Below are 14,921 nucleotides of genomic sequence, written 5' to 3' on the forward strand. Positions count from 1 at the left end.
TAACTTTCTGCCGCCCCCTGCTACGCTTCCCTTCCCTTGGAATCCAGTCCGTAACCCTTAATGACCATCGGTTATCTTCCCTCCTCATTACATGTCCTGCCCATGCCCATTTCTTTTTCTTGATTTCAACTAAGATGTCATTAATGCGCGTTTGTTCCCTCACCCAATCTGCTCTTTTCTTATCCCTTAACGTTACAGCCATCATTCTTCTTTCCATAGCTCGTTGCGTCGTCCTCAATTTAAGTAGAACCCTTTTCGTAAGCCTCCAGGTTTCTGCGCCATAGGTGAGCACTGGTAAGACACAGCTATTATACACTTTTCTCTTGAGGGATAATGGCAACCTGCTGTTCATGATCTGAGAATGCCTGCCAAACGCACCCCAGCCCATTCTTATTCTTCTGATTATTTACGTCTCATGATCCAGATCCGCCGTCACTACTTGCCCTAAGTAGATGTATTCCCTTACCATTTCCAGTGCCTCGCTACCTATTGTAAATTGCTGTTCTCTTCCGAGACTGTTAAACATTACTTTAGTTTTCTGCAGATTAATTTTTAGACCCACTCTTCTGCTTTGCCTCTTCAGGTCAGTGAGCATGCATTGCAATTGGTCCCCTGAGTTACTAAGCAAGGCAATATCATCAGCGAATTGCAAGTTACTAAGGTATTCTCCATTAACTTTTATCCCCAATTCTTCCCAATCCAGGTCTCTGAATACCTCCTGTAAACACGCTGTGAATAGCATTGGAGAGATCGTATCTCCCTGCCTGACGCCTTTCTTTATTGGGATTTTGTTGCTTTCTTTATGGAGGACTACGGTGGCTGTGGAGCTGTTATAGATATCTTTCAGTATTTTTACATACGGCTCGTCTACACCCCGATTCCGTAATGCCTTGATGACTGCTGAGGTTTCGACAGGATCAAACGCTTTCTCGTAATCAATGAAAGCTATATATAAGGGTTGGTTATATTCGGCACATTTCTCTATCACCTGATTGATAGTGTGAATATGGTCTATTGTTGAGTAGCCTTTACGGAATCCTGCCTGGTCCTTTGCTTGACAGAAGTTTAAGGTGTTCCTGATTCTATTTGCGATTACCTTAGTAAATAGTTTGTAGGCAACTGACAGTAAACTGATCGGTCTATAATTTTTCAAGTCTTTGGCGTCCCCTTTCTTATGGATTAGGATTATGTTAGCGTTTTTCCAAGATTCCGGTACGCTCGAAGTCCTGAGGCATTGCGTATACAAGGTGGCCAGTTTCTCTAGAACAATCTGCCCACCATCCTTCAACAAATCTGCTGTTACCTGATCCTCCCCAGCTGCCTTCCCCCTTTGCATAGCTCCGAAGGCTTTCTTTGCTTCTTCCGGTGTTACCTGTGGGATTTCGAATTCCTCTAGACTATTCTCTCTTCCATTATCGTCGTGGGTGCCACTGGTACTGTATAAATCTCTATAGAACTCCTCAGCCACTTGAACTATCTCATTCATATTAGTAATGATATTGCCGGCTTTGTCTCTTAACGCATACATCTGATTCTTGCCAATTCCTAGTTTCTTCTTCACTGCTTTTAGGCTTCCTTCGTTCCTGAGAGCATGTTCAATTCTATCCATATTATACTTCCTTATGTCAGCTGTCTTACGCTTGTTGATTAACTTCGAAAGTTCTGCCAGTGCTATTCTAGCTGTAGGGTTAGAGGCTTTCATACATTGGCGTTTCTTGATCAGATCTTTCGTCTCCTGCGATAGCTTACTGGTATCCTGTCTAACGGAGTTACCACCGACTTCTATTGCGCACTCCTTAATGATGCCCACAACATTGTCGTTCATTGCTTCAACACTAAGGTCTTCTTCCTGAGTTAAAGCCGAATACCCGTTCTGTAGCTTGATCTGGAATTCCTCTATTTTCCCTCTTACTGCTAGCTCATTGATCGGCTTCTTATGTACCAGTTTCTTCCGTTCCCTCCTCAGGTCTAGGCTAATTCGAGTTCTTACCATCCTATGGTCACTGCAGCGTACCTTGCTGAGCACGTCCACATCTTGTATGATGCCAGGGTTAGTGCAGAGTATGAAGTCTATTTCATTTCTAGTCTCGCCGTTCGGGCTCCTCCACGTCCACTTTCGGCTATCTCGTTTGCGGAAGAAGGTATTCATTATCCGCATATTATTCTGTTCCGCAAACTCTACTAATAGTTCTCCCCTGCTATTCCTAGTGCCTATGCCATATTCCCCCACTGCCTTGTCTCCAGCCTGCTTCTTGCCTGCCTTGGCATTGAAGTTGCCCATCAGTATACTGTATTTTGTTTTGACTTTACCCAATGCCGATTCCATGTCTTCATAGAAGCTTTCGACTTCCTGGTCATCATGGCTGGATGTAGGGGCGTAGACCTGTACAACCTTCATTTTGTACCTCTTATTAAGTTTCACAACAAGACCTGCCACCCTCTCATTAATGCTATAGAATTCCTGTATGTTACCAGCTACATTCTTATTAATCAGGAATCCGACTCCTAGTTCTCGTCTCTCCGCTAAGCCCCGGTAGCACAGGACGTGCCCGCTTTTTAGCACTGTATATGCTTCTTTTGGCCTCCTAACTTCACTGAGCCCTATTATATCCCATTTACTGCCCTCTAATTCCTCCAATAGCACTGCTAGACTTGCCTCACTAGATAACGTTCTAGCGTTAAACGTGTCCAGGTTCATATTCCAATGGCGGCCTGTCCGGAGCCAGGGATTCTTAGCACCCTCTGCTGCGTCGCAGGTCTGACCGCCGCCGTGGTCAGTTGCTTCGCAGCTGCTGGGGATTGAGGGCCGGGGTTTGATTGTTGTGTTCATATAGGAGCTTGCGGCCAAGTATTGCACCAGGGTGGCCAATCCTGTTCTGGTGAGGGAGTGCGTTACCGGTTCTGGTCACCGGGATCAGGCCGCAATCCAGGCCTGTTTTGTGCAATTTTATCAACACGCGGATTTTTTTCTTTTAATCCGTTGGAAAATTGCGCGGCACCGGGATTCGAACCACGGACCTCTTGCACGCGAGGCGGGTGTTCTACCTCTACGCCACCGCTGCACCTTCTGTGCACTTCAGTGACCATAAAGCAGCCATCCTGGATGTGGACCCACTAAAGCACAAGTTCACCGGCCATGAGTTGCAAGCCAACATCCTCCCAGATGGCATCTTTGAAATTATGGACTCGGAAGACATCAAAACGATAGACAGAGGCGTAAACGACGTTGCAGGCATTTAATAAACAAACATTCACATAACCGTGTACGAGTTGTGTGCCGCCGTGGTGTTTCCGATGCAACAAATCGCCATTGGCAGTGGTGTCAGGCGTCTGCTTTTTCACACTTTTGTCTCGACAAAGTGTCTTCAGTTTTTTTTTAGCAAAGCTGGTCAGACAGATTTTTGAAGTAAGCAAAGTCTGCTACTGCAAGGTCCCTGCAAAAGGACTCATTGAACACTGCCTCAAAGTTCGAACGAAACCCCCCGAAACAGTGAATGAGCTCCCTCCCCTCCCCCTGTGACGCGAATAAAAAGTCTCCCGATTTTTTATCGTGCCAGATTGGCAGGTATGCAATTATGAGGGGGCGGCTGAAAACGCAGGAGCTGTGCCGCTGCTATCAGTAGCCATGTACATTTGTAAAATCTTGTAATGAATTACACATTTTACACAGAGCACTTGAATGTATCATTTAATGATCAGAAGGACCTACCCTAATGACTCAGTACGTTTGTTAAAATCATTTCAGGGTCCCTTAAGGTTGCTTGCAGACTGCACATTGCAACATAGCTATGTATATATTAAAAAACAAAAAAAAATTAACATCCTTTTTGCAACCACTGTGGCCATTTGTGGACACTTTTTCTAAAGACAGGTACTGAGTGAAAACTTGCAAGGCAATAAATTAGTGTACCTTTCTCAGACTAGACCATGGTTGACTGAGCTTCCAAAGTAGGATGCCACATCTCTGCTGAGGCGGCCATTAAAAAAAAGAAAGGTGGCTGCGAGTGTTCAAGCAAATCTTCCTGTTTGCTACCACTGTCCACATTTGTGGACACTTTTTCTAAAGCCAAGTGCATCAGCAAAATGTTCCAAGGCATTCAAGTCACGTGTATGTTTATCAGCCTGCATCATGGTTTACCCTGCTTTCAAACAATGCCGCCATACATCAGCTTAAAAAAAAAAAAAAAGGAAGGCGGCTTTGAGCAGCTCTCGTGATGTTTTCTCAACTTATGCCCTCATTTGTGAACACGGCTTTTCAGCTGCAACGTGCTTTTTATATCACCAATGTATCTCTTTCAGCACCTGAAATAGCTTGAAATTAATTTTTTTTTTAAAAAGAGTTACTCATTTTGTTGCCTACATTTATTTTGGTAGTGAAGAGGATATATTGTCATATTTGGCACAAGACTGCAAAAAGGGCAATGAGATTTCTGGTTGCTTGAAGAGTATTAAAATGAAAAAATAGTTATTGCGTGCTATCGTCACAGTTCGCTTTTTGAATACCTTTTTCGTCCATTTGGGGTCACAGTTAATTATTAGATACCTTTTTTGTCCAGTTGATCACAGTACATAGTAATGCCACATCGCATGGCATTACCTGTAAGAAGAGCAGCTGCTTTCCAATGTGCTTGCTTATTGGATACTTTGATCCATTTAGGGCCTAAAAAAAAAACCAGTTGATGACAATACATAGCAACACCACTTCGCGTGGCCTTACCTCTCGGAAGAGCAGCTGTTTTCCAAAGTGCTTCCTCTTAGAATAAGTTTGTCCTCTAAATTGAGTATGGGTATGACATGTAGAAACTTAATTTTCACCGACTTACTGACAATAGGGCAAGTTTATGTAATTACTCAAGAGCTGATGGCATTTTAGAAGTTTTAAATGCACTAATATCCTGATGTCAGGCATGCATTTTTTGTTGCATTTACGCAGCACAGTCACTTCTTTTAGCTTTGCATGTGGGAAGTAAAGAACATGTTTAGATTGGATAAAAAATAGTCATCATGCTTTTTTTTTTTTCTTGTCTAGGCTGGAAAACTACACCACCCCTGAGATATTCCGTACGCCACTTCATGAACTGGCACTCGCTATCAAACTTCTTCGCCTTGGGGATATCACTAAGTTCCTCTCGAAGGCACTGGAGCCTCCACCTATAGATGCTGTTATTGAATCTGAAGTCCTACTTCGGGGTCAGTTTTGCCAATATCTGGATTTGTGTGACTGACTGTTCCCCTTAGTACACAGGAACGTGATTGTCTATTGAATCTGCTTTCTGTTCCAGAAATGGGAGCTTTGACAGTTATGGGTGAACTTACAGCATTGGGAAAGATCTTGGCTCGTCTGCCCATTGAGCCTCGGCTTGGCAAGATGCTGATTCTTGGCCTCATTTTTGGGTAGGTGACCATAGGTTACCAACACTTATGCACTGGGTGCTTTGTGCAAAGGCACTAGTGTTGCTTGAAATAGTGTAGAGCACATTGGGATACACTCACTGGTTGCAGATTGCATCACATTTGCTGGTACATGGCTGTCTTTTCCAGGCCCTAAGGAGAAGCCTTTAAAATGCCATATTATTTATAATCTTGTGTTAATTTCACTTCAACCTTGATTCAACCTTGGCAGGACTAACAGAGTTGATGGAATTATCCTGTGGGTCAAACTTAAAAGCTGCTTCATTTGGCAGTATTTGCCCGATTCTCATGTGCATTCAGTTTTTATTGGTTCATATCAGAAAACAATGTGCGCCCATCTCTGTACTCCCTCTGAAGAGTAATTTGCAGCACTGCTGAAGGTATCAAGTGTGCGCAACCAATATCCTTGTGCAGTGGAATATAGTTCTAATATAGCAACTGCCTCCTCAAACTTACGGTAAAAACTGCATTTCATTGGTCAACGCAGCGATGAAGTTGGAAATAAGTGTATTGTACATTGCCATGTGTTGCTGGTGCATCCTGGATTTTCATGCATTGAGAAATTCGAAACACACTTCAAGATCGTTTTGTGCAGTCTGTGGCAACACAGAGGCCTAGATCAATTTAGTGTCAAATTTCTCGAAAGCAGGTGACATGAATATGAGTAAACCACTTCCGTACAGTTCCATGTGCACCAGACTTCATATTAAGAATGAATATCTTGAGTCATTGCCTCAAAGTTAATTTAGGAAAAGATTGAAGGCAATGTGCAATATCATGTATGCAACGGGTCTTAGGAGAACGTCAACCTCTTTCCTAGAGGCCAGTAAAGTTGGTGAGAATAATCTGTAGAGCAGTGAACCACAAAGCACTTTATTTAGCTGCTGTTTGTTTGAACTAATCTGAAGTCTTGTATAACGATGAGTGCTTGTTGGTTTGCACGTGCCACAATGGGTTATTTTGTAGTGCCATCTAAAGCAGCGGTCTTAAACACGCAGCCCATGGGCCACATCCTGCCCATGGAGCTTTCAAATGCAGTCTGCATAGTTCTAATGGTAACTGTGAGAATCTACGCCATGTGTGGGAGCACATATTTGTGTGGGCACCTATTTTCTTTGATGAAGGTGAACGAATCGCTGTGCTCAACAATCACCGACTCACATCTGCGGTCCGTCATTAAGATCGCATCAACTCAGGATATAGCATGGACATTCCAGCCTTGGTCACAGGGAAGCGTTGCCAGGCATCAAGCCAGCATCTGTAAAGGCTCCAGGGTGTTGATCAGTGGGAATGAACTGCTTTTCAAGTTTTTTTAATGTGGTTTTTCAACCTGTTTTGGGGCACAGCTGTTCTTGCGGCCATATTTGCAAAATCATCCCCCCTCCCCCACCTTGTTGCGGCTCGGTGTTGCATGTGAATTTGAGACCACTGATCTATAGCATTGCTTATGCAGCACTTCTTGAAGGGGCACTAAAGGCAATTACTTAAAGGAGTACTGACATAATTCGAGTTAACGTGTGAGATCGATTTATGTAGGCACACACATTGTCTGCAAAATATAAACGGCGAATATAGCTTAGAACATATTTAAAATCAACTTTAAAGTGCGCATGCGTGCAGCCAACCGCGAAACGTAGCACCTCGTGACATTGACATTAAGAAAGGAATGTAAACAAGTGAGAAAACACTAAACAAGTGAGAAAACACTACGTCACAAGTTTGTGCTGCCATTGGGGCGGGCCCTGTGTGCAAGTTTCTCGCCGCTCCGATAGCCCCGATGTTCTTTTTTTCGCCGCTGATGGCAGCGCGGAAAATCACCTAAAATTTGTTTCCGATGTGAAATAACTTAAAATGAAGTGACCTCGAAAGTGTGCATGTCATAAAACGTTGCACGAAATAGTAAATCGTTGGCGTGATTTTGACTCGCAAGCGGTCAGCGCAGCCACCGCAGCAGTCGTCTCTGCGAAGCGGCTCGCTTGGCTAACGTGTTTTCTCATCCCTACCAACGGCGTCAGGAAAACTAATTGTATTGTCACTTATAAGTGACATAAATGTGCAGACGTTGATTGTGTTGACGATATAGGTGCTTTATTATGAGCTGCGGTCGGATCATATGTGCCGTTGGCCTCGGATCTGACGGCCAACTAGCTAGGCCTATTCCGTTTCCTAGCGATCGCCAGCCCGCCTAGCTTGCTCGTTCGCTACTGTCTGCGTCGACGAGCGGCAGAAGTGGCCCGAGTTCGTGTGTGCCGCTGGACGCTTAGAATGGGCCCCGTTGAAGAGCAGCCAGATTTGCTCATTTCCAGCATGCCTGGTATAAACAAAACCGGCCGAGCATAGAGCAGTCTAATGATCTTCCGCCAAGACTACATAACCCCCAGCCTGATGCTGGGCTGACTTTTACCCCGCCTTGTGTCCTGCTCCAGAATATGCTTCATTCCCAAAGCGCCCTCGACGAATGGTTCATACTACTTGTAGCAGTGCGTACGCATATTGATAGCTGTCGCTGGCCGCACTTTCAGAGTCGTTGCTTTGTAGTGGATCCAACCAAAAGTGGTTGGCCACGTCTAATACGGCGGCGACTCCTGCCTGCAGGAAATAGTCGCCGCTGGAGGATGAAAATGGGGATGATGATGATGGCGAGAACATCGCAAAGCACGTGCAGACGTAGCAGACGAACTAGCAACACGAGGCTCGCGCGTCGGCGAGCGCACAGGCCTGTGTACGTCACAATTTTGTGCGATCACGTGCCCAGCTGTGTTTACATTCCTTCCATGGCCATCTCATTGCTCTCTGAAAACGAAAGTTGGACTGGTCGCTACAAACAAGACTCTAAATAATTACCAGTCATGCTCTGAAGCAAATGATGTTTCGTGCCGTGATTACTGGGTCATTAGCTACTTATTGCAGTGGAAAAACCAAGATGGAAAATTTTTGTGTCAGTACTCCTTTCAGCTAGATAGTTGGACCGCCTTTCTAACAGCCTCGTAACATTTGTTTTATGCCAAGAGATGACTTAGTTGTTGCAAAAATTGCAGCTGAAGGGCCACACGATTCTGCTCTTCAAATTGACCTCGACCAACTGCATATAGGTTGGCCTGCCTATTATATGCACTCACCTTTAAGAAAGGAAAGTCGACTTATATGCGCCTGTATATGGTTCAGTTTTGTTCATACACTCTTATGTTGTGTTTGTGTGTGGTGCTTCGTGTTGAAACTAAATGTAGCACAGAGTTCCAGCTGCATTTGTTTTTCTTCACATTAGTTTATGCCACTACCACCCATCAAGGGCTCACTTTGCCCTCTTTGTATATTCGTTTCCTTGCGTACATTGCTCTCCTGTTCTCATGTCTCATAGCAGTGTTGTTGCTCTTGTCCAGGGCGGGTGATGCACTGTGTACAATATCGGCCAACAGCAGCACATTCCCAGAACCATTTGACACACCCTTCCCCAGGCGGCTGGCATATGTGCAGCGGCGCTTCTTTGGGGGACGCTGGAGTGACCACATCACACTTCTTAACGTGTTCAACCAGTGGGAACAGGCTCATATGCAGGGGGAGTATGCTGAGGGCAGCTTCTGTGATCAGTTTTCCATCTCCATGCCCACACTGCGCATCACCTATGATGCTAAAGTAAGTACTTCTGTGAGTGTTTAGAGCTTCAGATGGGCACATTTTATATTTTGAATTACTGATATATTGAACTACAGTATAATCTCTGTGAACTGAAATTGCTTAACGGAACAACAGCCTTGTGGTTGGTTGGTTTTGCATTAAAGCAAGATGCTACTTGGAAAAAAAAATTATTATTTGTATTAGAGATCTGAAAATACTGCCATTCATAGAGTTCTTTATGTAGATTTCAAGTATGTCATTATTTTTTGTCTAACTGCTATATATTTTTAGTTATGTCCTACACGACTGCAAAATATCTTTGGAGGCACTTCCTTGTGTATAAAATTTTAACATAAAGCATCCTGCTGTAGCTTATTTAGCTCATTGTAAACCACAGTGTGCTGCTATCTATCCTAACAGCATGTACAATTACTGGAACTATGCAACAAAGGAAAAGGAAATTAGGACACTTAATTTTTTTCACAATACCATGAAATATAACCTTGCTCTTTTGCAGCTACTGCCGAGAGATATTGCAATTTCAAGGAGATATCAGAATTCTGAATATCTTGAAGTGTATGTATACTAAATTTCATTAGTAGAGGACAATGAGAAGTGCACAAGGTTATTCTCATAGGATTGTGAAAAAATTTGTTCACTCATCTTTTCTTGCATAGTTCCACTAATTTGGATAGATACCGGCACTTTGCAGTCTGTAAAGAGCTAAATAAGCTACAGCATGACGCTTTTCATCAACACAAAGAATAAGTTTTTTAAATGAAACCACATTTTTTTGTAACTCTGAGTAAACAAAGCTAAAATATTATCGAAAATGAAGCTGAGCAGCCAGCCTCGGCAGCATTGCAACAAATATCACTGTTTGCGCATTTCCTTTTTGGGTTTTCTTGCCAGTTTCACCAGGAAAGCCATGGAACGTTCAGGGAATGTTATTTTACCGAGGGTAGTCGTGGAAAATGGCCAATTAAATAAATGTTTCCAATTCCCACAGGTCGACTGCCCCGCAAAATCTTTATGTAACTATAGGAACTAAAGAATTGCACTGGTGCTTTGATTAATGTATCTGCAAGTAATTATGAAAATTACATTGCCATTTTTATTTGAATATAATGCACACCTTTTTTTCAGAGAAAATGGTTCCAAAAATTGCTTGTGTGTTACAATTGAATACAAAACCAAAACAATGTTCGTGGTTTTGTCAATAGCCTTCTGTCAGAGCCGTTCAGACGTAGCTTCATGGTAGAGTGTACTAGATAGGGGAGTGGTTTCAGCGGATGGCGTAGAAAGAGCCAAGAGTGATATAAGAAACGCTAAAATTGCGGTACCGCTACCATCGCCTTATCCTGAAGTATTTTCGGCTGAGCCATTAGTTACGGCAAGCTCGCGCTCCGGGTCGTTGTCATCTGCTCGACGCACCGTCATACTTGCGTTGCTTGTGTTGTTGCCAATTTTTCTTACAACACGTTGATGGTGGATCAAATCACTGATTCCTATACTGAGTAGCAAAGCTAGATACAGACGAGTGAAACGACTGTCCAAGCTCCATGCAGTTGCGGTAGGGTCTCCGACATGGCTGGCACGCGGGCCCACTTAGGTATTCAGGTGAAGGCGATAGCAGCGCCACCAACATTCAACAAAAAGCGCTTCAGCAGGGAGGGAGTTCATGTTGGGCCCACTCTATCTAGTACACTTCACTGTTGGTTTATTTCGTGCTGGACTAAGATCTTGAGCATTAGTTTTGGCCAATAACTTTAGGAGGTGCAGTAAAAGCTTGTTAATTCAAATTTCATGGGGACGCTCACCGAATTTGAATTACCGTATTCACTCTATTCTAATGCACCCTCAATTGTAACGTGCACCTATTGACTGTGACCCTAAAAAAAGAAGTCCTTTACAGTACCGCACACCTCATGCTTTCATACACAAATACAACTTCCTCTCAATAGGAAAAACAAATATTTACTCCTAATGCACTAACATTGCGAGGAAAGATGTTGGCAGTTTTGCCCAAAAGGCAAAGCATTGATTGTGATGGCAAATTAGTAGACAGCTATACGAAGTAAGGATAGTTGTTTTATCGGCCGTATAAACTTGTAAACATTCACTTACTAACTGAATTAACAAGCACGGTGTCAAGCATGCACAAGCAAACATGAACACGTCCCATTCTATGTTTCCGGAAATCGCTATCAAAACACTGGAGCGTAGTAGCAGGAGCAAGCGAATTGACCTTCGTATTGCCTCTCACTTCAATGCGAACTAAGCGATGAGAACACGGCGCAGTGCGCCTAGACACGTAGACTCTGTCCCCATCACAGATCGCTTTCATGATAGGGCCCGGGCACTCGTGCCGTACGCAGCTGCCGCTGGAGTAGAATGCCTCTCCTTCTGTTTGTGCCAGTCCCGCATACACATTTTGGGAACTCCGAATGTCTGTGATGTGGCCCGATTTCCGCTCCATGATTTCCGTTTGTATCTGCACACGTGATCACTTTCCTTTTAATTGTGGCATCATGATTAACTCGGCATGTCTTCGCAGTCAGCACTTCCATGCTGATAGAGCAAACGCAGAAAACGGGAAGACGGATGGTGGACTAACTTAAACGCACATACTACAGCACATGGAGGAAACTATAGCAGCTAGGCTCGAAGCGCGTACGAGGCAACCATATTGAAATGCCGACAGCGATATGGTAGCACATATTTAGGGTCGTACTCGATTCTAATGCATACTTGATTTTTGGACCCATTTTATGTATAAAAAAAAAAAAAACAAGTGGGCGTTAGATTCGAGTAAATAATTCAAACCAATGAAAGTGATAAACAGAAAGCTTTATTTGAAGATGAAAGGAGTGCGAGCACCATCACCTTTTATTTACGAAAGAAATCCGGGATCATTTTATGCTTTTCTTTCTCTGAAAGCGATTGCTGTAAACTTATTTTCAAGAGCCCGAATGTGTCGGAAGGCATCTTCCTGGTTAGCTCAGATGGTAGAGCGGCTGCCCCAGAAAGGCGGTGGTCCCAGGTTCGAGTCCCGGACCAGGACATATTTTTCTTCAACTGTGAGACTTTTCTTTCGAGGAACCCATATGGGTTTACTTTGTAGCAATTGCTACGATTGGGTGGATGTCTCATATCCCCTTAAGGGGGGAGGCTGCCCTCGGATACGAACATTTTTGTTTGAGATATCGTAATGAAATTTTCAGGATAGACTCATAGCAAAAGCATTAGTAGAACTACAAAATTTCATGCAGTTATGTTCACTGGTTCTCAAGTTACAGCAATGTGTCAGAATGGTGCACAGTTTTCTCATTCCAGACCTGGAGAATTTTTAAAAGGTGCTGCAACTGTGAAATTCACTATGATGATTCCCAGATGGATACCTCAGGGCAAGACAGATCCCTTTCTTTTAATTTCCTTGCTGAAAAATTTTAGCAGACCACCGAATTAAGTGTTGGTGATTAAGATATTATCAATCAAAATTTGATGAAATATCACAAATAACAGACACAATATATATATATATATAAAAAAAAGGGGGGCTTGCCTTGCCCTCAGAAATTTATTCAGATACACAATAAAAAAAAAACTTCTGGAAATCTGATGAGCAGTTACAGAGATATGGCTGGAACAAGCAGCCTTACCAGCCAAAAAAGTCATTTTGAGAAAGTGAGCTTTGAAAGTTTTGAGCACATATACAGTAAATATACAGCACACATACAGTACCAGGTTATTGCGTACGTATTGGTTAACACATAGTGTTTCCACTTTTTGTCGCGCAAACACGGCGGTGCGTCGTCTTCATCGGGCAGCCTGACAGAACAACAGGTATTAGAGATCAGAACGGCCTCCAAGCATTTTGTGCATTTGCGCGTGAAGCCACATCATCATTTTATTGGGGGGCGTGAATTTGTGGCAGCCACTGACAAGCCATTCGGTGTAGAGCGCCCGAAATCTATCTTTCACTGACTTGTTCAAACAAACATCGAGCAGCTGGAGCTGCGATGTCATGAACGCCGGGTATCACGACAACGTTGGTGTTGCATGCAGCCCGCTTGTCCTTGTTGCGCTGGTCAAAGTGGCACCTGAATGCGTCGAGCACAAGCATCGCACACAGACCCAAACTGCCACCGGGTCTCTTCCGCCAAACGTTATCAATCCAGTTAGCGACCAAGTCCGTGGTAATCCAACCTTTTTTTATTTGCACGCAAAATCACGCCACTCGGAAACACGATTCCTTTCGGGAGCGTCTTCCGTCTGAAGATAAGATACAGGGGCAGCTTGTGCCCGTCCGCAATGCAACAAAGCATTGCGGTCGGGAAGACAAAACACGCACTTGCTTTTCGCCCCCTTCTTTTCAACGGTTGTGGTGGCAGGCGTGTCAAAATAGAGCGCCATCTTATCGCCATTTCCAATCTGTCCGAAGTGGTAGCCGTTTCTATGGCGCAACTTCAAAATGTACCACTGAGAACTGTGCAATTTCTCTTCATATTCTTCGGGCAATTTTAGGCATATCCCTGTCCACCTTCAAAGAGAAAAGCCTTTTCTTTTCATAAAATTTGATAGCCGGCACCTGCTCTCTTTCTGTAGGGCTAACTGCATCGCCCGTACTTTAAACAGATCGGTCGTCACAGGCCGCTGTGCCGCTCGCTGCTCTTGCACGTATTCCGCGAGCAGCTCTTCTATTTCGGCGAAGCTGCCCTGCTTTGGTCCACTGAAACCCTTCCTTGTTGCTTTGCTGGCGAAAATATTGTCCTTCTGTTTGCGCCAGTCCCGCACGCAAGTTTCGGGAACTCCGAACGCCTGTGATGCGGCCCGATTTCCGTCCGTCTCCGCGCACATGATAACTTTCCTTTTAAATGTGGTATCATGGTGGACTCTGCATGTCTTCACAGTCGGCGCTTCCATGCTGATTGAATAAACGCAGAAAACGGGAAGACAGGCGGTAGACTAGGTTACACCAGCATCTGGTTACACGTACAACATGGAGGTATGCACATGGAGGCGGCTACGGCAGCTAGGCTAGAAGCACGTATGAGGCAGCCATTTTTCTAATGCCGATGGCGATATGGTAACACGGATTTAGGGTCATACTCGATTCTAACATGCGTGCAATTTTTGGACTCGTTTTATCGGAAAAAAGGTGCGCGTTAGATTCGAGTAAATACGGTAATACTTTGTTATTGATAGTGTTTCAAAATGCTTCGATTGATGGACTTGGAGATCGCAGCAGAAGTAGCGGCCAAACGAAGACGGTGCTGAGGTTGATTTCATAAGTGCTGATGTTGCCCCGCTCCTGACTTCAACTGGTGCTGTAGCTGCTCTGGCCCTTCTATGCTGCTACTGTGGTGCAATGGAGGGCACCAGCCTATCGCTTGCGGATTGTTTAGACTATGTTGAGCACTTCGTGTTTAAGCCCGCAGCTGCCAATAAGGAGCAGGCTACACTGCTGCAGTACTTCCAACCAAATAAATACTTTATGTGAAGTTTCAAATGCGTATTACCTGCGTCATGATTGGGGCGCAATCGGAGATCGTTGTTTGGAGCACGCGTTTGGCCTAGGGCTTCGCGCGGCGGACGAAGTCGGCGCTGCCTAGGCTAATTGCGTTCGGCACAATCAACCGCGCGCTCGTGGCCGACGAAGTCGGTGCTGCCTAGGCCAATTGCGTACAGTGCAACCGAACGCATGCTCCGAACAACGATCCCCGATCGTGCCCTTGGTTCATTGATTGATTCGCATAAGTTCTTGACGCATTTTATTACGTGATGTTATATATGGAATTCTGGCTATATCAAACTATTTTGCGATCACCATGCTGTTCGATAAATCAAGGTTCGACTGTATATCTATTAGTACTTCTTTATATCTATTATTG

At 44.2% G+C, this 14,921-nt stretch overlaps 1 protein-coding gene and 1 non-coding gene across 4 annotated transcripts in view; both read left to right on the forward strand.

The window, feature by feature from the left end:
• mle (dosage compensation regulator mle) overlaps positions 1-14,921 on the forward strand; it is a 126,787-nt gene that overhangs the window by 84,228 nt on the left and 27,638 nt on the right. For all 3 annotated transcript variants that reach the window (XM_050196377.3, XM_050196378.3, XM_050196379.3), the window contains 3 exons: positions 5,030-5,190; positions 5,283-5,394; positions 8,793-9,045. In XM_050196377.3, the coding sequence (XP_050052334.1) occupies positions 5,030-5,190; positions 5,283-5,394; positions 8,793-9,045 (526 nt within the window). The remainder of the gene's footprint in view (positions 1-5,029; positions 5,191-5,282; positions 5,395-8,792; positions 9,046-14,921) is intronic.
• On the forward strand, positions 12,018-12,091 carry TRNAS-AGA (transfer RNA serine (anticodon AGA)). Its single transcript has one exon. It is a non-coding gene; the product is annotated as a tRNA-Ser (tRNA).

The sequence above is a fragment of the Dermacentor andersoni genome, chromosome 1 (assembly GCF_023375885.2).
Source record: "Dermacentor andersoni chromosome 1, qqDerAnde1_hic_scaffold, whole genome shotgun sequence".
NCBI lineage: Eukaryota > Metazoa > Arthropoda > Arachnida > Ixodida > Ixodidae > Dermacentor > Dermacentor andersoni.